At 44.8% G+C, this 25,542-nt stretch overlaps 2 protein-coding genes, 1 non-coding gene and 1 pseudogene across 3 annotated transcripts; 1 reads left to right on the plus strand and 3 right to left on the minus strand.

The window, feature by feature from the left end:
• Positions 1 to 5,916: 5,916 nt before the first annotated feature.
• On the minus strand, positions 5,917 to 7,209 carry LOC149408321 (uncharacterized). Its single transcript, XM_089625069.1, has one exon. It carries the CDS (start codon positions 7,207 to 7,209, stop codon positions 5,917 to 5,919), a length of 1,293 nt encoding a protein of 430 aa, XP_089481195.1.
• Positions 7,210 to 7,390: 181 nt separating this feature from the next.
• LOC149408322 (small nucleolar RNA R71) lies at positions 7,391 to 7,494 on the plus strand. Its single transcript, XR_016301830.1, has one exon. It is a non-coding gene; the product is annotated as a small nucleolar RNA R71 (small nucleolar RNA).
• Positions 7,495 to 7,533: 39 nt separating this feature from the next.
• LOC149408323 (uncharacterized) lies at positions 7,534 to 7,902 on the minus strand. Its single transcript, XM_089625076.1, has one exon. It carries the CDS (start codon positions 7,900 to 7,902, stop codon positions 7,534 to 7,536), a length of 369 nt encoding a protein of 122 aa, XP_089481202.1.
• A 9,755-nt stretch (positions 7,903 to 17,657) lies between these two features.
• Positions 17,658 to 19,263, minus strand: LOC149408324 (uncharacterized; annotated as a pseudogene).
• Between the last annotated feature and the right edge of the window lie 6,279 nt (positions 19,264 to 25,542).

Genomic DNA, 25,542 nt, shown 5'->3' on the forward strand with positions numbered 1-25,542 from the left:
TTTTTCGCTTGAAGGGTTATTCCTAATGCCTATATCACTCTCGCCAGATCAGCATGCGCTCAATTTCGTCTCGACTAGGGGTCCGAAGAGCTTCTTAGTGTGTTCGGTGGTCACTTTTTAGGACTAGTTAGGCTACTACTCAAGGTCATCTAAGCATCGAGACAAACATTATTTGGGCTTTAGGCAATACACAGAACTCAATCAGATTCTTTTTCACTTGGTAATTCACAGATCTTTTCAAATACCTATAGCTCAAGACTATCCATATCATCGGCAAGCATTTAACGAGTCAATCAAAGCAGTCAAAACACCAATTTCTACCAATTATCCTAAAATACACAAAAACCTAGAAATTAACTACTAGTATACAAAAAACAAGGGCGGGAGAAACGTACCTTTGCGGGGGGTGGTCGAGCGCCTCTACTCATCGCGGCCATGGTCATCGTCCTCGTCGGGGTCGCGGGGGGCGTAGAGGCTTGGCTCCCAAGGAGGATACGCCAGGTATAGTGCCATTAGGTGTTGTGGGTATGCCGGGTAGATCGGGGCGTCAGGATATGTTCCGGCTTGAGCATCGGGATGAGAAGCGGGGAAGCTTTGATGCGACGTCCACGTGTTGTAGACGTTTTGGTGGAACTCGTCTCTGTCGCGCTGCCGTTGGCCGAAGTCGGTGAGGAAGCTCCCAATTGCGTTATAGCGCTGGCCAAGTGTTTCGATGTTCTGGTCGATTCGACCCAAGTGGTGGTCGAACCGGTTCATCATGGCTAGCACTTCATTATATCCGGCTGTGGGAGCTTCGTTGGTCGCGAACGGGGGTGGGATTTCGTCGGGAGCATCCAAGATGGGGGCACCCGGGTTGCCTTGGTACTATTCGGGAATGTCGATGAACCCGCGCCCGTCCGGATGTGCGGCTCCGTGTTTCCACTGCTTTAGGCTCATGATCTTCCGGTCGTCGATTGGGTCCCCCAATTTTTCTCGCGTCTCGGAGGCCGGGATTCGAAGTCCCTCGTTGAGGTAAAGCTGTGTGATGAGCCCCCCTTTGTCGAGTGTGACATCGTTGTCGCGATTTGCACAGAACACGAATCTCTCTTTCAAAATTTTCCCGATGTTGACGCCTTTTCCGGTGACGATGCACACCAATAGAGCCAGGCGTTGGAGATCCACCGTGTGTTCCCGCAGGTTAGGAAGGATCGTGGCATAGATGAAGTGCTGCCACGCCTTTGCGTAATGATTCAGGCTCGATATCGGGAGGTGGCTCGGGACTACCTGGCCATGCACCACTTTCGTCTTGTAGGTGGCTCCGGGGTGGGCGAGGAGGCGAATCCATTCCTCCCATTATGGATACAGGCACATGTTGGCGTAGTCGTCATTCTCGGGTTCTGGGATCCTGAGATAATCGTTGAGCGCCGGCGCGGAGATGTTGACCACCACATTACGTACTCTGACGAGATTCCCCTCTGTGACAGAGAGATTAGCGTAGAACTCGCGCACCAACTTTGGTGATGCTGGCGTCTCAATGTTGCACAGTTTCTCCCAATGGAGTCCCCGGATTTGTGCCAACATGTTCCCGCACAGCTGATTGGGTGTAAGCACACGCTCAGCTATTAGTCCCTTCTTTGATATGGCATCCCACACCTCACCGGCACCCTCCAGTAATGTTGATGGTTGAGGCAACGCCGCCCCCGATCGACGGACACGTTTGGGGTTGACTCTCGATGTCGAAGCTCGTAGCATATGCAAAACACAACGTAAAATGAGTCGAGGATATTATGATGAACGTCTATTAACCCATTTTTACCCCCCCCCCCCCAAACATATTCACAACTAGACCCCGTGCGTATTGACCCGTAATCGTACGTAAATATTTCACTTTTTCGTTTGTACGTTCGTTCGGGTATTTCATCGAACACCTAGAGTGCATGCAAATGTTTGATGAACAATCGAGTCATGAAGAGTATCTAAACCATTCCTATAGCCAACATTCTTGCATTCCTTCTTAATATCACGAAATCATCACCAAACCACAATAAAATTCGAGTGAAAAAGCCATACCTTGATGTGTTGGGGAGTGAGAGGTGGAAGAGATGAGGAACACCCAAAAATAAACTAAACCCACACGAATTGAGGTAGATGAATCAAATGCAAGAATTGCGATGAACAAATTTCGTGTTTGTATGATGATTGGGGTCGGATTTTTATGAGAATGGGGTTAGGGTTCGAGAGGAATTGGGGAAGAAATAAATTTTTGAAAAAAAAAACTGCCAAAAAGCCTTATTTAAATCAACTTACGCGGGTCCGTGCGTCGCGCGCCTTATTCTGCGCGCTGTGCGGACCAGAGTCTAGACATACGCGCAAAGCGTGCAAATGACTCTGTGACTTCGGGCGAAAAAATCTTCATTTCGCGCGCCGCGCACATGATGGCCTCGCGGCGCCCGAACCAAATTTCAGCTTACGCGCGCTCCGCGCATATGACTCTGTGAATGGAAAAAGCCGAAAGTTCCGTCCGCGCACCACGCAATGTGTATCTCGCGGCGCGATATGCGTCTTTTTTTTTCAAGAAAACTAACAAGCTAATAAAATACTGAGTTCAAACAAATAAGTAACGAAAATGCAACGAAAGAAAGTCGGGTTGCCTCCCGATTAGCGCTTTAGTTAACGTCAATAGCTTGACGGGATATGTCTTCGGTTCACGAAATGGTGGTGACGAAGGTCACCGCTTTCTCACTTTCGAACACACCCCCAAAGTATGGCTTCACCCTTTGACCGGTGACTTTGAAGCGTTCTCCTTGCCTGTTTGCCAGTTCTACCCACCCGTGTGGATAAACATTCACGACTTCGAACGGACCCGACCATCGCGACTTTAGCTTCCCAGGGAACAACTTCAACCTGGAATTATAGAGGAGTACCGTTTGGCCCAGCTTGAGGTCCTTCCTGACGATGTGCTTGTCATGCCACGGTTTGGTCTTCTCCTTGTAGATTTTGGCATTCTCGTACGCTTCTCGTCGGAGTTCATCAAGGGCGTTCAACTGAAGGAGTCTCTGTTGGCCCGAAGCTTTGTAGTCGAAGTTTAGCTTCTTCATCACCCAAAGCGCCCTGTGCTTTAGCTCGACTGGAAAATGGCATGATTTCCCGTAAATGAGGTGGTACGGGGACATACCAATTGGCGTCTTGTAGGTTGTGCGGTATGCCCAGAGTGCGTCGTCGAGCTTGGCGGCCCAGTCTTTCAGAGAGCTTCCCACCGTCTTTTCTAAGATTTGCTTAATTTCCCGGTTAGAGACCTCCGCCTGACCGTTGGCTTGAGGGTGGTACGCCAATGTCTTCCGGTGTGTGACGATGTATTTGGCGACGAGTGCGTCGAACTGCCGGTCGCAAAAGTGTGCTCCCCCATCGCTGATGATGGCTCGTGGTGTGCCGAATCGGGTGAAGATGGTATTTAAGAACTTCAAACCACCTTCCCATCGCTTGCCGGAGTAGCTTTGGCCTCAACCCACTTGGATACGTAATCCACCGCCAAGAGAATGTACATGTTTCCGTAGGAAGACGGAAATGGGCCCATGGAATCTATTCCCCAGACGTCGAACGGTTCTATTTCCAAAATGTTTGTGAGTGACATCTCATTCCGGTTAGAAATATTACATGTTCGTTGGCACCGGTCACAGGCAATAATGAAGTCTCGGCTATCTTTGAAGAGCGTTGGCCAATAGAAGCCGCTTTGAAGGACCTTCGCTGCCGTGCGATTTAGACCGAAGTGACCTCCGCACTCGAGACCATGGCAATGTCGCAGAACTGACTCCATCTCGTCCTCGGGAACACACATTCTCACAATCAGATCTGTACACTGCCGATAGAGAATCGGCTCCTCCCAGTAATACTCCGGACCTCTGAAAGAAATTTCTGCTTTTGGTACGTCTTGAGGTCGGTAGGCACCACCTTGCCTACGAGGTAATTCAGGATGTCGGCATACCAGGGGAGGACGGCTTGATGGACGGCCAGAAGCTTTTCGTCCGGGAAGTCGTCATTGATGAGTGCCGTCTTGTTTGGAACGTGCTCGAGCGTCTCCAGTCTCGATAGGTGGTCAGCTACTAGGTTCTCTGTGCCCTTCTTGTCTTTGACCTCGATGTCGAACTCTTGGAGTAGAAGGACCCAACGGATTAGGCGTGGTTTGGCGTTCTTCTTCTCCATGAGGTATCGTATGGCTGCGTGGTCGGTGTAGACGATCACCTTGTTGCCAATGATGTAGGGTCTGAACTTGTCGAAGGCGAACACTACTGCCAGAAGCTTCTTCTCCGTCGTCGTGTAGTTCACTTGGGCTTCCTTAAGGGTCCAGCTCGCATAGTAAATAGCGTGGAAAGCTTTATCTTTACGCTGCCCTAGGACTGCACCCACCGCGTGGTCGCTGGCGTCGCTCATGATCTCGAATGGGAGGCTCCAGTCTGGGGCGGTGATGATAGGGGCGGTGCTGAGTCGTTTCTTGAGGGAGTCGAAGGCCTCTAAGCACTCGGTGGAGAAGGAGAACTTGGCGTCTTTCTCGAGTAGTCCGCATAGTGGCTTCGCTATTTTGGAGAAGTCCTTGATGAAGCGCCTATAGAAGCCGGCATGCCCCAGGAAACTTTTCACTCCCTTGACCGAAGTTAGCGGTGGTAGCTTCTCGATTGTGGAAATTTTCATCCGGTCCACCTCTAACCCGTCCTTCGAGACTCTGTGGCCCAGCACGATGCCTTCTTGTACCATGAAATGGCACTTCTCCCAGTTAAGCACGAGGTTAGTTTCTTCACACCTGTTAAGCACCTGAGATAAATTCTCCAAACATTAATCAAATGTAGGGCCAAATATAGAAAAATCATCCATAAAAACCTCAATTGTTTTCTCCACCATGTCGGAGAAGATGACCATCATGCATCTTTGGAACGTGGCTGGTGCGTTACATAGCCCAAACGGCATTCGCTTGAAGGCGAAAGTGCCATAAGGGCATGTAAAGGTGGTCTTCTCCTGATCCTCTGGTGCAATCGTGATCTGGTTATAACCGGAATAGCCATCAAGAAAACAATAGTACCTGTGCCCTGCTAGACGGTCGAGCATCTGGTCGATGAAGGGGAGTGGGAAGTGGTCTTTGCGAGTGGTGTTGTTGAGCTTGCGGTAGTCCATGCAAATTCTGTACCCGGTCACCGTCCGAGTGGAAATAAGCTCGTTATTGTCGTTTCTCACCACCTTCATTCCGCCTTTCTTCATAACGCATTGCACCGGACTTACCTATGCACTGTCGGAGATCGGGTAAATGACCCCGACGTCGAGCCACTTCAAAATCTCTTTCCTCACGACCTCTTTCATCACTGGATTTAGGCGTCTTTGGTGTTCCACCGAGGGACGATGTCCGTCCTCCAAGAGTATGCAGTGAATGCAATAGGAGGGGCTGATCCCTTTGATGTCCGAGAGTGTCCACCCGATCGCTCCCTTGTGCTTGCGTAGCGCCACAAGCAGCTTTTCTTCTTCTCCCTTGGTGATGTGATTTGAGATGATCACCGGAAGGGTTGAGTCTGTGCCTAAGTATGCGTAGCGGAGATGTGCTGGTAATTCTTTCAACTCGAGCTTTGGGGGCTGTTGAATGGATGGAGGCACTCGAGGTTGGCTCTCCCCCAAACTCTCGATCGAGTTACGTCGATATGGCATGGCTGCGTTCATGTACTCCATGTGCTCTAAAGCTTCACATTCATCAAACTCGTTAGTGAAATCGATAGAGTTTAGCAAACTTACTTCGAGAGGGTCCTCGGATCGGTGAGAGAAATCGGCGATGATGGAGTTACATACGTTGATCCGGAAGACATCGTCGCTCGCCCTCGGGTATTTTATAGCGTTGAACACCACTTCTTCGTCTTGCATCCTCAGTTTTAGCTCTCCTTTCTGGATGTCGATGACCGCTCCTCATGTGGCAAGGAATGGCCGCCCTAGGATGATTGGGACGTCGCGGTCTTCCTCCATGTCGAGCACCACGAAGTCGGCGGGGAAGATGAATTTGTCGACTTTGACCAAGAGATCCTCGATCACTCCTCGCGGGTATACGATGGACCTGTCCGCCATCAGGAGCGTGATTCGGGTCGGCCTTACCTCTCCGATGCCGAGCTTCTTGAAGATAGAATACGACATCAGGTTGATGCTCGCTCCCAGGTCGCATAGTGCTCGCTCAAAGAAGGTGTTCCCGATAGCACACGGGACGGTGAAACTCCCTGGATCCTTCATCTTCACCGGCAACTTCCTCTGAATGATGGCGGAGCACTCTTCGGTGAGGGTGATCGTGCTGCAGTCCTCTATTTTCCTCTTTTTCGAGAGGATGTCCTTCAGGAACTTGGTGTACATCGGCATTTGCTCAAGATCGTCAGCAAACGAGATATTTATCTGAAGCTGCTTAAATACCTCGAGGAACTTGCTGAACTGGTGGTCGAGATTCCCTTCTTTCTGCCTCTGAGGAAACGGCAGCTTTGGTGTGCTTGTTGGAGCTGGGGCACTCACCGGAGGTGGCGTGGCTTGGTTCATCGATATGGGGGACTCATCTTTCTCCACATTCTCTTTCTTCTTGTCGGAGTTGTCGATCACTTGTCCGTTTCTGAGTGTAATGGTATTGACTTGTGGCCTGGGGTTGATGTCGGTGTTGCTCGGAAGCGTTCCCTGAGGTCGTGAGTTTACCGCGGTCGACAGTTGCCCCATTTGCGTCTCGAGATTTTGGATCTGTGCCGATTGGTTCGAGAGAGACGTCTTCGTTTCGTGCAAGAACTCGGTGGTGGAGTTTATGAAGGCGGTTTTTGACGTGGCCAAGTTGGCGATGAGCTCCTCTAGGTTGGTCTCGCCCTTGTAGGCCCGAAATGGAGGAGCTTGGTATGGCGGTGGTCGGGGCTGATTCTGTGGTGGACGAGGCTGGGCTTGAGGCGCGGGTTGCATCGGCATGTTGTTTTGGGGACCTCTCCATCCCCCATTCTTGTAGTTGTTCCTTGGGCCTTGATTGTAGTTGTTTAGGGGCGGCCTGTTGTTGATGAAGTTAGCCTGTTGGCCATTGTCCCCATAAGCACACTCGTCACTATTGTGCTGCCTGTTGCACCAGAAACAGACTTCAGGGGTGTGCACGGCTTGAACGGAGGCCTTCTGTCCCTGGATTGATTTTGTGAGATCCGCCACCTGTGCTGCCAGTGCCTTCATCAGCTCCATCTCGGGAGTGACTGGCATATTCTTCAAGATGCGCCGCTCGGACGGGCATTGATTGTTGTTGTAAGCCAGCTCCTTGAGAATGTTGTGAGCTTCCTCCTCCGTCTTCTAAAAGAACGACCCTCCAGCGGCCGTGTTGACTATGGTGCGAGATGATGGTGAAAGACAGCCATAGAAAATCTGCACCATCATCCACCCTTGGATGCCATGATTGAGACACCTCCTCTCTAACTCCTTGAAGCGCCCACATGCTTCAAATAAAGACTCCCTGTCGTATTGAGCAAATGAGTGGATCTCGTTGAGTCTCTTGTGCATCTTCTCGAACGGGAAGAACTTTGAGATGAATTAGATGCGCAGATCGGCCCATGAGGTGATGGAACCCGGCGGGAGGGATTTGAGCCATGTCTTGGCTCGGTCCCGCAGTGAGAACGGGAAGAGGCGGAGGCAGATGGCTTCGTCGGACACGTTGTGGAGCTTGAACGTGTTTGCGATCTCGACGAAGTTCGTCAGATGGTCTTGCGCGTCTTTGGCAGGTGATCCAGAGAATTGATTGGCTTGGACCATGTGTATTATGCCGGTCTTGATCCCAAAATTTTGGTTACCCGCAAGAGCCGAGAAAGCGATTGCCGATTGCGCGGCGTCGGCTGGTGGTAACCCATATTGAAATAGGGTCTTTGGCCCTTCATTCGCCGCGTTGTTCGCTCTATCTTCCATTGCTTATTCCTTTGATTTCTTTCTGTTCGTCTTGCAGAATTTTTCGATCTCAAGATTTAGTGGAACGAGGTTTGATGTTCCCTCACTCCGCATACACCTTCAAAACAGAGAAAATGACACGCAAAGTTAGGAAACGCGTAACGAAATCAAATGGCAAAGCAGATTATTTTTCGACGCTATTGTAAAAAGTCCCCGGCAACGACGCCAAAAACTTGTTGCGATATTTTTATAACTAGCACGCAAGCGGACGTATCGAACAAGTAATAGTGTTACGTAAGTAACGAATATCGATCCCACAAAGACTAGTTACTATAGCGACGTTAAACAACCTAAAGCAAATTGATTTCACGGTATTAAAGTGGGTAGTGCAAGAATTGACTACAATTAAACTAACAAAAACAGCAACGGAAATGTAACACGAAACTTTGAATAAGAGAAAATGGAGGTTACGACTTCACCGGAAAATTAAGACTCGGGGGTTTCAGGTTCAAACAACTTGACCTACTCTACTAACGCTAATCTCATTCTCCCTATGATATTATTAGTCTCTCTCGAGTGATCTAGCAACCTACGCAATTGACGGATTATATATCCTCTCGGCCTCTAATCCTATTAAAACAATCACGAGCGATAAACACGAGAATTAAAACGATCACATTAAGCTTAAGCCGTCTAGAAACCTAAGAACAAAACGAAGCATGGATTATGAGCGTGAGTTTTCGCCCTCTCTCGAGTGACAGAAAACTCCTAAGAACAATCCTAAAGATGGCCAATCTAAAGAACGCATTAAGAAGACATCCACACAAGCATGAATAATTAAGTAAATCAAAGCATAATTTCACCGTAACGAATCCCCCTAACCCAATTCAATCCGGCTACATCACAACCCCGCTAAAAATCTAGCCTCTAACGGAATCCATATTCAACAACATAATGATCAAAACAAGAATCAACATAACCATAAATAAGAGAAACACTATGAGATTCATGACGGGAAGAATGAAACTATTAATTAACGAAAATTAGAGTAATAGAGAATAGGGGAAAGAAGGAAAAACTATTAAAAACGAGAGTTCACGGTTGCGTGTTCGTCAGATCCTCGACTCAACTTCGCTCCCAAGCAAAAGCTCTCAAAGAAAAAGTGCACCCAAAGTAGAAAAAAAACAACTCCAAACTAGAATGAGTTAATTAGGTTACAAGAGGTGTTTTTAGCCCTGAATGTGTGTTTTTCGGAGTTATCTGAGCCTTCCAATTTAATCCAATGGTCAAAGATCTTAAGAAAACGTTAATTTCCTATTCCAGCAATCCGGAGGAGCGCGGCGCGCGGCGGACCAAACTCCAGGTTACGTGCGCTCCGCGCATAAGACTCTGTGCGATTTCACGGTTTGTGCCCCCGTATGCGCGGCGCGCGACTAGAGGCACGCGGCGCGCGGTCTCGAATTCAGTCTTCCGGCGGCGCGTGAGGGGATGCGCGCAGCGCGCGTAATCGCCAATTTTCTTGCTCATCTATTTTTTACTCTATTTCGACCGTTTTGTCTCCAAATCCCGTCCTCTTTCAACGAAATTGATTGTAGATGCTCTAATGCTCCTCTGAACCTGAAACTACTCAAAAACCTACTAAAAACCATTAAAATACTTGAGGACTTGTCGGTTTTTTTGTTCGGGAAATAGGAGTTTTACGCGTGATTAACGCACCTATCACTCTTCCTCCTCCATATATTTTTGAACGGTTTCGACCATTGTCCTCGCGCCGGTTTGAATGGAGATTTACTAAATAGAATAATGGTTTACTTTATTAGCATAATATGGTTAGTGGGTTGAGCTCTGAATATCAGAATCAATAGCAACTATCATCCGCAGCCTCCGTATTAAATTGAGTCACATGTTGGGCACCTAAGTTCGGGCGGTGAGCTAAAAATGGTCGATGACTAATACATGCTTGGATAATTGTATCTAAAGTCATATATGCGGAACACTAGTGAAGATTGATCACGACATGCGAGCATTCTGCAGTTGTGATAAGTGCACGACCCGAACAGACTTTGGTTGTAGATATGTCGTTTAAGTACCGTTACGACACACTAACCAGGGTCGCTATTGTTGTAAATACAAGGGTGGTATCAGACACAAACAGTCGCTCTGATACCATTTGTAAGGAAACGAGAGGGGGTATTAGATACCAACGATTGGTCCGATACAACTCGTCGGTGAAACACGTAGGATATCAGACACGATCAATCGCTCTAATATCACTTGTTGGGAAAAGTAAGTAGGTATGAGACACAAACAATCGCTCTTATACAACTTGTTCAAGAAACACGAGCAGTATCGGACATGAACAATCGCTCCAATACCACTTGTTGGTAACGAACAAGTGGTATCAGACACGAACAATCGCTCTGATACCATGGTGACAAAGCTTTTCGATCTGTTGAACTCATTCGTTAATTAACTATCCTAATCATATTAGATAATTTCAAATTAATAAATGAAAGCCCATGATAACCCATGACACAAGATCTAAGTTATATCAAGCATGGCAAAGAAATTAAATAAACAAGCATAATAAGCAAGCAAACGATAGGGGTATCAGACACAAATCGCTTCGATACAACTCGTCGGGATTATGTGCTCACCTTGATAACTATATAAGTTGCGGAATAAATTAATTACACTAACAAGAGCTAATTAAAAGGATGGTTATCTAACAAGATCTAGATTTACTTTATTGATTAAATAATGAAAGCATTCAAACATGTTAAGCAACCAATAAGATCAAAGAACAAGGTTCATAGATAACTTACGGATTGGGCTCACGAACAAAAACTTCAAGCTTTCACAATTTGTCTTCAAACGCCTTGATCTCCTTCTTCAAGCTTTCAGATCCTCGTACTTGAACGCCTTGATCTCCTTCTTCAAGCTTTCAGATCCTCGTACTTGAACGTCGTGATCTCCTTCTTCAAGTTTCAGATCCTCGTACTCCTCTTGATGACACCGTAGTCTTCCTAAACGTAATCTTCAGACGAATAAAGAAATACGGCGTGGGACCATACTATATAATCTCACACGATCAAGAAACAAATATTCTTTCAAGATCTTATTCTTATTTTCTAAGAACGGAATAGAGCAATTCCAAGGGGTAGAGAGAGAGAGAGAGAGAGAGAGAGAGAGAGAGAGAGAGAGAGAGAGAGAGAGAGAGCCTCTTGGTCGATTTTTCTGAATGCACATAAGTGTGTTTTTCTTTCCTTATGAACCCCATATTTATAGCAGTGGAAATGATATATTCTTGGTAGTTTCCAAAATATATTGTTTCCTTTTATTATTTTCACACTAGTGAATCTAAGCTTGGCCATTGGATCTTATCTCATGAATCCTACTTTCTCTCTTAGCCATCAGATCAATATTTATGAGATTTTATTTGCTGTTTAAATAGAGAATATTTATTAATGAGAGAATAAAGGAAATATCTTATTTCCTTTCAAATATTATTCTCTCATGAATATTCATGAGAGAGAATAAAAGACAATATCTTATTTCTTTTTAAATATTATTCTCTCATAATATTCATGAGAGAGAATAAAAGACAGTATCTTATTTCCTTTTAAATATTTTTCTATCTCCTTTATTTAAACAACTAAAGAGAAAATATTGGTAACTACCAATATGACATAGACGAAATTAGAGGCACACGGCCAAGGGAATTTGGCGCAAATCTTATGCCCAAATCTCCTTAAAATTCGTCCATCTCTTGTTGTGCAAGGCCCAATTGCACAAAGCCCAATTAATTATTTATTTACTTGGTCCAACAATAAACAAATAAGTAATTGATTAATTATTTACTTGATCAAACAATAAATAATTAATACTACCATGAATAATTATTTAATTATGCAAATACCCAGATTTCAGAATTGATTCTGTCAATCATAATTACAACTTGTGAGATTATAATAATGAAACTCATTAATATTAGAGGATCTTTATTCGTCTTATCGAAGTCGAATCGGGGACTATGAACCTAGTAATAGAAGCTTAATAAATCGGATGAAAAGACAAAAATGTCATTTCTCTTTTCCATATCGATTTGTCTAATCTTGGTCAGACTCCACCTAGGTAAGCCAAGACTGAACTCTCCTTTATACTAGAATTATATTTACTCATCGTGACGAGTGTCCACTGATCTAGTCAATATGTGGTCAAGATGCTCCATGTTCAACCCGTATCGAGAAAGGTCAATTAATCTGTTATACCTTTCTTGATACATATATACCCTAAGCACTGTTGCTTCCCCAGCGAAAGATTCTTCCGAACGTAAATACTTCAGAAGTGCTGGCAATCTATCGGTTCTGGAATCAACCCTTAGGTGATTGAACATTGACCTTCTTTCAGGAAGGCTGGATTCTGTATTCGTCAACCATTTTCCACTCAAATCATGCCCTGAAACTCCCAAGACATAAGTTGTGATTAGCATGATAGTAGCCTTTTAGCGAATGAGTCAAAGAGTTCAATAACATGATCCAGTGTCCATGATCACTTGAGGATTTAGATCAAGTCTCACTGTGACCATCATAGCGACCTCGGTTAGTGTGTCGTAACACTACTCAAACGAAAAATCTACAACCAAAGTCTGTCCGGGTACCACAAGTGTAGAATGCTCGGACGTTGTGATCAACCTTCACTAGTGCTCCGCATATGTGACGTTAGATACAGCTGTCCAGGCATGTATCAGTCATCGACCATGTTTTAGCAACATCGTCCGAAATCAGGTGCCCAACATGTGACTCAATTTATTACGAAGGCTATGGATGATAGTTGCTATTGATTCCGATATCCAGACATCAACCAACTAATCATATGATGCTAAAAAAGTAAACCATTATTCTATTTAGTAATCATTTATTTATTATCTCTTGTGGGCAAGAATTCATAACAGCGAGCTCCTCAAGGATGACGTGTGCCTCCTCTTCAGTCTTTTGGAAGAATGAGCCTCCCGGTGCAGTATTAATGAGGGTGCGAGATGATGGAGAAAGACCACCTTTGAAGATTTGGACCATCATCCACCCATGGATGCCATGGTTAAGGTACTTTCGCTCAAGAACTTTGAAGGGCGCCCATGATTCGTAGAGAGATTCCCATCGTATTGTGCGAATGAATGGATCTTGTTGCATCTTTTTGAAGGGGAAGAACTTGGAGATGAACTTCGTGCGCTAGTCCGCCCACGGGGTGATGGAGCCCGGTAGGAGCTAGTAGATCCAAGCGTTGGCGCGGTCCCATAGAGAACGGGAAGAAGCGGAGGCAGATGGCTTCATCGGTGACGTTGTCAATGCTGCTGGGAAGGTGGAGGGGATGAAGACTCATGACTTTCACGTGATCTTGCAAATGTTGTTGGTTGTGGGTATTGGTCCTTATGTCCCAAAGCCTATTCAAGAGACCATCGCAGAGCTGTGAAACTTTTGTAAGCTCATATGTTCCAGAACCTTACGAGTGAATGGTCTCGAGAAAGCACAAGATGCGATCGTTGAAATATTGTGTAAGCTGAAAATCAAATTTTCACCTGCATTTTTCACGATCATGGTTCATGTTACTTTGCATCTTACCCGTGGAAGCACCCCTAGTACCTTCGAGCACACCCTCGAGGCACAGCGACGACCTGAGGATCCTAAATCGTCATCGGCTCTCTATGATAGGGATTGTAGCCGCGAGCCTGGCACCGGACATGGACGTGGAAGACGCGGAAGACGCGGAGGAACTCCCAACTTGAGGGGTGGGAGCTGATTGCACTTAGTCTTTTATTTCGTGTAGACTTTTTATTTTGTTTAGGCTTTTTATTTCATTTAGACTTTTTGTAGTTTTTAGTATATATGTATGAAACTAAATCCCTTTGATTTAACATTTTTGTATTTAGTGATGCTTTTCATAAATGAATGAAACTTTCATTTTCATGTTTTTGAAAATTAAATTAAATTTACAAATTTTAATCGTAATCAGAAAATTATAATATTAAAAAAAAAAGCAGAACTAGAAGCGATATGTCGTTTCTAATAATTTTCTGTGAAATGGCGGGAACACGTTAGAAGCAACATTTCATTTCTAATGTAGCTTCTAAGCCTTTTTGTCATTTCGCGGGAGTCATTTAGGGTACCAAATTCTCAGACTTGGAAGCGATATCAGAGCCGAAATGTGGCTTCTAAATTGTTGGAGTACACCTCCACTTTTAATTATGTATTCTTTCTTACTCAAAATCTTGAAGCCAAAAAATTCTTAGCACATCTCTATAGCCAGCGTAAACAGAGGAGAGTTACGAGTCTCTATAAACTGAGTAAACTTTGATGGCTTCTGTTGCGAGAGAATTAAAGGAAGAAGACGGCGGGGAAGAGTCTTAGGAGAAATTGAAAGCCGACTGACTTCTGATATTGTGAGGATCGTCTTCCTCTCCAAGGACTGACCTTGGATACACCGTTCTTTCATGTTGCCACATTACGTACACCGTTACTGTTCAGGTAAAAACCCTAAAATTAATACACACTCTTGTGGATTTCTTTTCCTATCCGTTCTTGTTCTTGTTCTTCGATCATCTTCTAATTGTAGTGTCAAGGGCATACTAATTTTAACAGGGTAAATGATGAGCTTTTTGAACAAAAAAAAACTAATTAAAACTTATATTCAAAAAAAGAAAAAAAAATAAAACCGGGAGAGTTTTGATAAGTAAAAGTTAAAAATTGACTAGTGCGATAATATCCCAATTTTTTATAGGCACATATATAACAGTCCTTTATCTATTATGATATATATGACCATAAATACTACATGCTGAATATTTAGGGATTCAGAGAAAAATAGGAAGTCTGAATAATGAATCACAGAATAGAATAGTCTGGGTATATATAACCCTAATACAACAAAAAAGGGAAATAAAGAAAAAGAGAAATAATCCTAAATACAAAAATAATAATAATGACTAATATATTATATATATATATATATATATATATATATATATACGCTAATATCCCCCCTCAAACTCACGATGCTACAACAATAAGCATTGAGAGTTTGTCAACTAAGAAGCGGAAGCGCGAAGTGGAATGAGCCTTCGTGAATAAATCGACAATCTGAAGTGAAGAGGGAACATATGGCAATGTGATTGTACCAAGCTGTAGATGATGGCGGGTGTAATGACAATCAATCTCAATATGTTTGGTTCGCTCATGAAAGACCGAGATACGAGCAATCTGAATGGAACTCTGATTATCACAGTATAACAGCGTAGGATGATGAAGAGTGACACCCAGATCAGCAAGTAACCAGCGTAACCAAACAATCTCACATGTAGTCGTAGCCATAGCGCGATACTCAGCTTCAGTGGAAGAGCGAGAAATAACATCCTGCTTCTTGCTCTTCCAAGAGATGAGTGAATCTCCAAGGAAAACACATAATCCAGCGTTGGATTTGCGATCCGTAAGATCACCAGCCCAATCAGCATCAGAGTAAACGCGCAACTCCAATGAAGACGAGGAGGGAAATAATAGACTCTGAAACTGAGTACCACGAAGATACCTGAGAATGCGCAGAACAACAACCCAATGAACTGTGGTAGTAGCAGTGACAAACTGACTGACAATATGAACAGCATGCGCAATATCAGGACGAGTAACCGTGAGATAAAGCAAGCTTCCAACCATCGTGCGGTATAGACTAGGATCGGGCAGAGGAGACCCATCAGATGGAGAGTAGCGTGCATTGGTTTCAAGAGGAGTATCAACGATTCTGTTGTCAGTGAGACGAACGCGCTCAAAGAGATCTGATATATACTTTGACTGAGATAAAAGGTAGCCCTTCGGAGAAAAAGCCACCTCTATACCCAGAAAGTAACGCAACGAACCCAGATCTTTCATAGCAAAGCACTGCGCCAAGTCAGACTTCAACGATTCAATCCCATCATAATCATCACCGGTAATGATCATGTCATCAACATACAAGGACAAGAGGATACGACCTGTACTTGTATGCTTGACGAACAAAGCGGAGTCGTGTTGACTAGGAATGAAACCAAGAGAGGTGATCACAATGGAAAACTTCTCAAACCAAGCTCGGGGAGCTTGTTTGAGACCATAAAGGGCTTTGCGCAACTTGCACACATGACCGGGCTGATGCGCGACACCAGGAGGGGGTGTCATGTAGACCTCCTCGTGAAGATCACCATACAAGAAGGCATTCTTCACATCCATCTGAGATATCTGCCAACGATGTATGGAAGCCACATCGATCAGAGCGCGGATCGTCGTCATCTTTGCGACTGGTGCAAAAGTCTCTTCGTAATCCATACCATACTCCTGAGAATAGCCTTTAGCAACAACACGGGCCTTGTACCGCTCCACGGACCCATCTGATTTGGTCTTGATCTTACAGACCCAACGAGAACCGATGGCCCGCTTCCCTGACGGCAACGGTACGAAGTCCCAAGTGTGGGTTTGATGTAGAGCAGTAAGTTCCTCAGACATAGCAGTCTGCCAAAGGGGGTCAACAACAGCCTCTCTATAGGACAAAGGCTCAGACAAAGAGTGAAGAGACACGAGAAAGGAAACAAAATAGGTAGAGTATGAAGAATAGGCAAAATCGGGAAGTTTAGTGGACTTACGAGGACGGGTGGACTGACGCAGATGAGGATGATCCGCAATCTCAAGTGATGGCTGAGCAGTCATAGCAGGAGGGGTCAGAGGCGTGTGTGTTTCAGGAACCAAAGTATCAGTGTGTACAACCTCATCGGTGTCAACATCAAAAGGATCAATGCAAATAAGATCATTCTGAGTCATGTTATGAGAAGTAGCGGGAACATAGAAGAAAGGAATATGCTCTAAAAACACAACATGATGAGAGACATACAATTTCTGACTGACCGGATCAAAACAACGATATCCCTTTTGACCAACACCATATCCCAAAAAGACACACAAGGCAGACTTATGAGACAATTTATCGCGCTCGACGTGAGGTCAGAGCACGAAACAAGTGGAACCAAAAACACGCAAACATTCATAATCAGGGACTTTTCCAAACAACTTTTCGAAAGGGGACAAACCTGAATTATGAGAGGTTGGGATTCTGTTTATGACATAGGCAGCGGTATGGATAGCTTCCCCCCAAAAAATACTAGGAACCTCGGCAGACAGGAGAAATGAGCGAGCAGTCTCAACAAGGTGACGATGTTTCCTTTTAGCTACACCGTTTTGTTGAGGTGTATCAGTACATGAGGTTTGACAGATAGTCCCATCGGAAGCAAGTAACTGGCAAAAATCGTTAGAAGTATATTCACCCTCTAAATCACAACGAAAACATTTAATGACAGCAGAATGTTGTGTTTTTTTACGAGGGCTCTAAAATCACGATAAATGCTCAAAAAATCAGATCCACGCTTCATTAAATAAACCCAAGCGTAGCGAGTGAAATCATCAACAAATGAAACGTAGTATCTAGAACCACCCTTAGTAGACACGGGAGCATGTCCCCACACATCAGAATGCACAAGATTTTGCAAGTTTAGAACCACTACAATCAAAAATATCTTGGGAGTTCAAATTTCCTAAAACTCCCGTAGAAACCAAAAAACGCAACGAGACGCTGAAACACGACCCAAACGAGAATGCCACAAATAAAAGTCAGACGACAAATGACTCAAACGAAAAGAAGATAAATCCACACTAGAGGCAGCCACATCCGTTACTTTAAGTTCATCCAAGACATAGAGTCCCCCCTGCTTACGGCCTGTCCCAATCACCATCTGAGATCGCGGATCCTGAACACAACAAGATGAAGAAGAAAAAGTGACTACGAAACCAGAATCGGTCAATTGACTAATAGACACAAGATTTAGAGCAAGACTAGGAATATAGTAGACATCAGGAATGGAAATATGAGATGTAACAACAGAACCAAAACCCTCTGATGGCATAGGGGTGCCATCGGCGGTCATAATGGGTATGGACGAGTGAGGGGACAAAGACATAAAAGATGAAAAATGAGGGGACATATGGTTGGAAGCACCCGAATCAAGTATCCAAATGGAGGATGGTATACCTGGGACTGACGATGAAGACAAACCTTTAGAGGAAGAGGCTGACATGGCATGAGGCTGAGAGGAAAGGAACTGTTGGAACTGCTCAAACATGTACGGGTCCACAGATGGGGCAGCAACGTCATTGGTGGGCGGAGGTGTCCACGGAGGTGTCGGACGAGGTGCCCACGGAGCTGGTGCACGAGGTGCCCACGGATCCGTCGGACGGGGTGCCCACGGAGCCGTCAGGCGAGACTGAGGCTGGGTTGGGCGTTGTTGTTGCTGCTGTTGCTGCTGCGGCTGTGCTCTGTCCCTGCCTAACTTCGGACACTGAGCCTTCCGATGTCCCTTCTCTTTACAGAAGGCATATTTATCCAGATGGAGTGATGACCTAGACGTACTACCAGCAGGAGAACGGTACGGGGCAGCAAGGACAGCAGGCACCGTGGGTGATGGACTCTCCTTGTCGATCTTGGACTTGAGACGAAACTCTTCGGCCAGCAGCTCGTTGACCACGGAATCAACAGAAGGAAGATGACTGCGGTGAAGAATCGCACCGCGCAATCCCTCAAAGTCGTCACGAAGGGCCATCAAGAACTGAACCAATCACTGCTCTTCACGCCGAGAGATGTAAGCCGCCACTGCCCTCAATTCAGCCGACTCAGTCAATGCCAACTGATCCCACAATGAGGACATGTCAGAATAGAACTCTTGAATACTCAAACCGTTTTGCCGAAGCGCACGAATATCCATCTCCAACTGATACTGTTTGGCAAAATTAGACTGAGTATAGAGTCTCTCTAGATGTCCCCAGACCTCCTTCGCAGTCTCGTACTTTGCCAACTGAGCACCGATCGAGTGGGTAACAGAATTGTTAATCCACGTGATAATTTTCGCAATGAGGACATGTCAGAATAGAACTCTTGAATACTCAAACCGTTTTGCCGAAGCGCACGAATATCCATCTCCAACTGATACTGTTTGGCAAAATTAGACTGAGTATAGAGTCTCTCTAGATGTCCCCAGACCTCCTTCGCAGTCTCGTACTTCGCCAACTGAGCACCGATCGAGTGGGTAACAGAATTGTTAATCCACGTGATAATTTTCGCGTTGTCAGACTCCCAAACATCAATCAAAGTTGCAAAATCTTCAGCCTTCTCATCGGTAGGCTTACGACGCACACCCGTCACATAACTCCACATCGATTTTCCACGCAAAAAATTCCTCATAACATAACTCCAATATGAGTAATTTTTGCCATCCAGTTGAACACCAATTGCCTGAAGGGAATCATCTCTACGACCCGCCATATCGAAAAAGCACAAATCCAAACACTCCAAAAAAACGAAATCCAAACAAACAGATAGAAATCCCCAAATCGAAATCCGAAAACGAAATCAACAACGCATCCAAACAGCACCAAACCGATGAACAGGACAATCACTCAACCAATTATGACATCCACAAATCAAGAAAATGAGGCAAAAATACCAACGATACGGACGAAAAACGTAGCTCGACTCGCCAATCAATTAACAAAAGCCATGAATGGAGAAGATGGCTCTGATATCATGAAGATTTAGGGATTCAAAGAAAAAGAGGAAGTCTGAATAATGAATTACAGAATAAAATAGTCTGGTTATATATAACCCTAATACAACAAAAAAAGGGAAATAATCCTAAATACAATAATAATAATAATGATTAATATATTATATATATACGCTAATACATGCTAATGCTAAGGCAGAAAAATACCTTTCATGAATATTTACGCTTAAACGTCCATGTTTGTTGAAGAACATAACTCTCACTTTCAAGTTTCAAATGCTCTTTGTATTATTGGTGCCCACATGGAGTTGGAAAATAAATCTGAGGCCCCACATTTTTGAAATTTGAATCGCCACCGTATGATTCCCAAAATTCAAAGCTTCAACAATTAGTATTTAGTGGAGCTCAATTACGATTAGGAAGCATAGGATTTATAATTAAAAAAAAAAAAAAAATACGCATTTGAAGTTTTAATAAAAAGAAAAATGGAGTCCGAGGTTATGCGGGTTTTTTTTTTTTTTTTTTTTTTTTTTCTTCATGTTAACGTAATATCTACAAAATTAAAATGTCAACATATATAGCATAACCAGAAATAAAAATAACTTAAAATGCTGCCATTAAAACTTTCCTCTAGGGTTTCAAAAAGAAAAACACAGCAGCCGCTCTTCCCCTGGGGCTAGGTACGGGCAGTGGCCTCCGCCGCTCGCCGTCGTGCCTTCGGCTCTGGGGGTGGAGATATAAATAATGAAACGCCACCGGTGTGAGAGAGACCTATCCAAGCTTGACAGAGGAGAGGCGGCGGGAGCTTGGCGAGGCGTCGTCGATCGCGGATCCTCGGTGGCGATGCCATGGCCGGCGGCGCTCATGCGTGGTGGGGTGTTGGCGTTCATGGTGTGGCGCTACTCTTCGGAGGCGGTGCGGCGACGGGCGGAGCTGCGGTGTGTCTCCCCGGAGGCGGTGCGGCGACGGGCGGAGCTGCGGTGTGTCTCCCCGGAGGCGGTGCGGCAACGGGCGGAGCTGCGGTGTGTCTCCCCGGAGGCAGTGCGGCGACGGGCGGAGCTGCGGTGTGTCTCTCCGGAGGCGTTGCGGCGACGGGCGGAGCTGCGGTGTGTCTCCCCGGAGGCGGTGCGGCGACGGGCGGAGCTGCGGTGTGTCTCCCCGGAGGCGGTGCGGCGACGATCCTTGGTGACGGAGCTGTGGCGTGTGTCCCCGGAGGCGGTGCGGCGACGATCCTCGGTGACGGAACTGCGGCGTGTCTCCCCGGAGCCGGTGCGGCGACGATCCTCGGTGACGGAGCTGTGGCGTGTCTCCCCGGAGCCGGTGACGGTGCGGCGCGGTTCCTCGACGACGGTTTCTGCGAGGCTCTTCGGTGTAGGCTATCGATCTCTAGTGGCGGTTTTAAATTTTATTTTGTTTTTTTTCGATTTAAAAATATTTGAGACTCGTTTATTTTGTTACAGCGCTTTGTCTGTTTTGGTTTGTTTTGGGGGCGGATTAGCCGTCGTCCACTATCCCGATGTGGATTTCCTGTTAGGTTTTAATCTATGCAGGTTGAAGAGCCACCTTTTCGTGGTTACCGGACCAAGTTTGGTTGGATTTTTCCATCGCCAATCTTTGGGTTTTTTAACGAGCCTCTTGTGTGCTCTATTGGTGCTTGTAATTCTTCCCGTTGTCGGAAGTTTGCACATATCGTACTCTTACCGGATTTTAGTGTTAGATTCACCTCGACTTAGGTCTTGGTAATCCATGTACTATGGTGTTTTTCTCCTGTATTGATGGGTTTTTACCCAATTTTAATGGAATATCCTTACTATTCAAAAAAAAAAAAAAAAATGCTGCCATTAAAAAAAAATTAAAATGTTGTCTATCGCAACAAAAAATTTAATTTTTATTTTAAATCTAATAAAAATAGATTAATAAGAACCCGCCTGGAACTCGATCACACTATTTGGCGGAAGGAGGCATCTTTGTTGAATTTTATAATAGTAATTTAGCCTTGGAAATTCACTGTAGCTTATGACATCATGGTAATAGAAAAGCTTATAACATGCCAAAAAGTGTTATAAAAGTAGTGTTATGTAAGTAGTAACTTTGAACTTGAATTACTACCCTAAAGTATTTTTATTGAGTTTGACTTTATCTATAAAAAAATATGTAGTCATTTGGTGCAAACATTTCCATAGCTTAGAACACTTACAATATTTAAAAAGTTTATAGCTTATGACATATTTGTTATGCTTTGGTGTTGTAACCTACGATATGAGAATGCAAAACGGTCAATGCCAATAGAACTTTATTTTAATAAATACGATATGTATTCGACTTCATCCTGGGCATTCGGACGGGAGAAACACGGAAGGACGGAATTCCGTGCCTCCATTGCGCCTCGTGGGAGTACCGCTTTCCGTGAGCTGGCAGACGGAAGTGTTCCTTCCGAACAGGTGACGGATCTTGGCAGAGAACACACGGAAGTAAATCCTGCCGATAAAGGTTTGGTTTTGTTTTTTTTTTTTTTTTTTTTTAAATCTGGACCGTTGGATGTAAATCCAACGGCCCATATCTCATCTGCCATGAACGATCCTGGTTCAGAGGTTGGAAGCTCGTCCTTCCGATAAGCTCAACCTCGGCTGACGGAAATCCGAGTTCCGTGAGCACGGAAGTACCGTCTTGAAGGCTCGGAAATTTTCCGACCGTTTTGAGTCGGAAAGGTTTGCTATCGGACACGGTTGTGCCGATACCGTCCGATAGCCAGGATGAATTCGACTACGTCCCTTTTGAGCTCCAATAAAAAAAAATCTACAATAATCGGTACGCTTACACTCATAATACTCACCAAACAATTCTCATCATATTATTAAAAAAAAATCTCACCATACCTACAATACAATTTGTATGGATACAACACATAAAGGAAATTTTAGAAAGTATGGGTTGAATGATGTGAAATTCCTACTCTAAAAATTGGTGAAAATTTGAAAATTATGTGCATTTTGACAAAAATGTCACTGACACTAATTTTCAAATTTATGTTATTTGCTCTCCTTCACTCTATCGAACTCTTATTCCTTCTCCTCTCTCACTCTATGGCCATTGGGTCACTGCGGTGTCCTGCTGGTAGTGTTGACTTGCGGTGGGCCATGCAGAAACGTTTTTTTTTTTTTTTTTGTGTGTGTGCATATTGTAGCTCTAATTTTTTTTTTTGAATAGGGTAAAAAACCCATCAATACAGAAGAATAACACCTTAGTACATGGATTACCAAAACCTAAGTCGAGGTGAATCTAACACTAAATTCCAGTAAAAGTACGATATGTGCAAACTTCCGACAACGGGAAGAATTACAAGCACCGATAGAGCACACAAGAGGCTCGTTAAAAAACCCAAAGAATGGCGATGGAAAAATCCAACCAAACTCGGTCCGATGACCACGAATAGGGTGGCTCTTCAACCTGCATAGATAAAAACCTAATAGGAAATCCCCTACGGGAGATGCGACTACGGCTAATCCGAGTCCAAAACAAAACAAGCATAATAAAAATTAAAAGGATCCATACTTCAACCAAGAACCTTATAGCTAAACTGAAAACAAAAAACCAGCCACCAAAACAGTAAGCCAACCACAAAAACCGAACCAAACAACCCAGATTTGCGAACCTTCATCACTCCTCGAAGCGCCCCGCGAAATCCCCCCTGGACCCCGCCGCAGAAGTCGGCTTCCTCTTCAACCACCGTCACGATCTCGGGGTTGAGCGCGCGCAGCGCCGCCACGAGGGCGTGGGGAGAGCGCGCGCAGCGCCGCCACGAGGACGTGGGGCGAGCGCACCCTCCTCAGCGCCCCCGCGCTGCTCACCGCCAGGGCCTCCCCTTGGCGGAGCCCCATGGCTCGGGGGGTGAGGTTGGAGGCCACGACGAACTGAAAGAGCACTCCCATGAGCCTGGCGAACTTTTCCATGCGATGGCCCACCTCGGCGGTCAGGGCGACGCCGCCTGCGGTGGGATCTAGCACGGTGAGCCTCATGGCGAGAGCGTCCTCGTCGGAGGAGCGCGTGGCGAGGGCCTCGAGGAGGGTGGCGCCCAGGTCGAACACGTGGAGAGTGGGGTGGTGGTGGAGGGCGGCGTTGAGGCCACGTGGCCGAAGGTGGTCCAGGGCGTGGCCTCCTGGAACTTGAGGGCCATGGCGCGCGCGGAGTGGAGGGAGTGCGCCTTGTGGGCGGCGGCGGAGGAGGCGCGGAAGCGCATGGGCCCGCAGGCGGTGGCGCGGCACAGCATGGCTTGCAGGAAGCATGGGCTGTATCCACTGAGAATGGGAGAAACGGATCTGAACCGGCGGTGGCGAGCGGACTCGGCGGCGAAGAAGCGGAGAAACGGCATCCACTGAGAAGGGGGTCACGTGGAGAATCGTCTTCCCCTCCGGACCGGAGCCGCGACAGTGACGGCGTCCGAACCCAGAGGGGCGGCGGCGGTGATTCAAAATTAGGGTTTCTTTTTCCTTGTTCTGTTCCGAAGAGAGAGAGTGGATGCCTAGATTTTTTATATCACATGATTGTCATATTGTAGCTCTAATTAATTGAGTTTTTTTTTGTTGAATATAAAATGCATATGGCAACTTGCGTAGTAGGGATAACTTATATTTTTCGTTGAGTTTGACTAATCAAGGTGTCGTTGAGTTTGACTAATCAAGGTGGTGGTTGTCTTGGTGGCGTGAAAAATAAGTTCTCGGATTTAGGTTTACTTGATGGGATCAAGGAGTCTCCTTTTGCTAATTTTTTTTTCTCTTGGACATGGGATTTAACGGGGTATCAACTCATAATCTTCTCCTCCGAAGATTGATACCCGGAAGATCGATGAGATCCATTTCAAGCTTGGAGAAATAGTTTGCATGTAAGTAAATTTGTTCTTGTTGATCAAACATAAATTTGTGTGTAAACTAATATAAATAACATACTTTTGGGGTTAGAATATGTGTTGACCATACTTACATGTAGTAAGCAACTTTTTCGTCATCGCAAATCAAACTTGGAGTACACTGCACATCACCAATTTTATACGGAGCCTATATTTTCATGTAAAAGAGGAACCTATTTACATTTAGTAGATCATGTAGCTTCTCTTATAGCTTAGAAAAACTTATTAATGTTGGTTGAAATTTTAATAACATGAGTATTAGAGCATCTTTAATGGTTTATGACTTAACAATTTTAGGGATTTGCTAGTAAATATTAAAAGTGCTTAGCTAGTTGCTTAACCATTGTTTTACATATTGGCTATTGATTTAGCTAAGTAAATTAGCTCTATAGAGCTAGTTTCTTAACTATTTAGCTATAGAAAAATCTATATGACAAATGGAGCTAATACATTTAGCTAAACCATTAAAGATGCTCTTACTATCTCTAAAAGCGGCCATTTCACCATCTTTGAGGCTCCAAGTTTCATAAACCAGAACGACATCACCACGAAACTCTGCACTATAAAATCAAACATTTTAATTGAGAACCTGATTATAAAGATAAGAGCAGCGTATCGAGGACACCGCGGGTAATTTTCATAAAATCGTACCAAAATAATTAAAACTTTACTCTTTCATCACAATATAATTCAAAAACTTGATTCAAGTTAATTTAAACCAAGTTTAATGCACTTACCTATTTGAATCCTCAATGTCTTCATTTGACCTAGAGGCAGCCAATACGAGGAGGCCGAGACAAAGAGGCGAGAAAGATGTAAACAAATCTAAAAAAATCTACGTTTAAATAACATCAAATTTTTTGGTCTTTATTTTTTAAGAAAGCAAATGAGAGATATAGTTAGGTGGGTAAATATTAGGGCTGAAATCGAATCGGTTCGGTTTGCCCTTTTTTTATATTCGAATCCAAATTTTTGGTTTAAAAAATTTGGTCCAATAACCGGTCCAGTTTAGTACTGTTACTCACATAATCCGAACTAGCCGATGAGGCTACTCGGAATCCCCAGAACAAGATCCGTCCGGCACCGAATTCGAGTCAAATAGGCCCAAGAGCTCACGAAAGTTAAGGAACGACCA

This window comes from Urtica dioica, chromosome 1 (assembly GCF_054948205.1).
Source record: "Urtica dioica subsp. dioica isolate 48M chromosome 1, U.dioica_male_clone48M_v1_H2, whole genome shotgun sequence".
Classification (NCBI taxonomy): domain Eukaryota; kingdom Viridiplantae; phylum Streptophyta; class Magnoliopsida; order Rosales; family Urticaceae; genus Urtica; species Urtica dioica.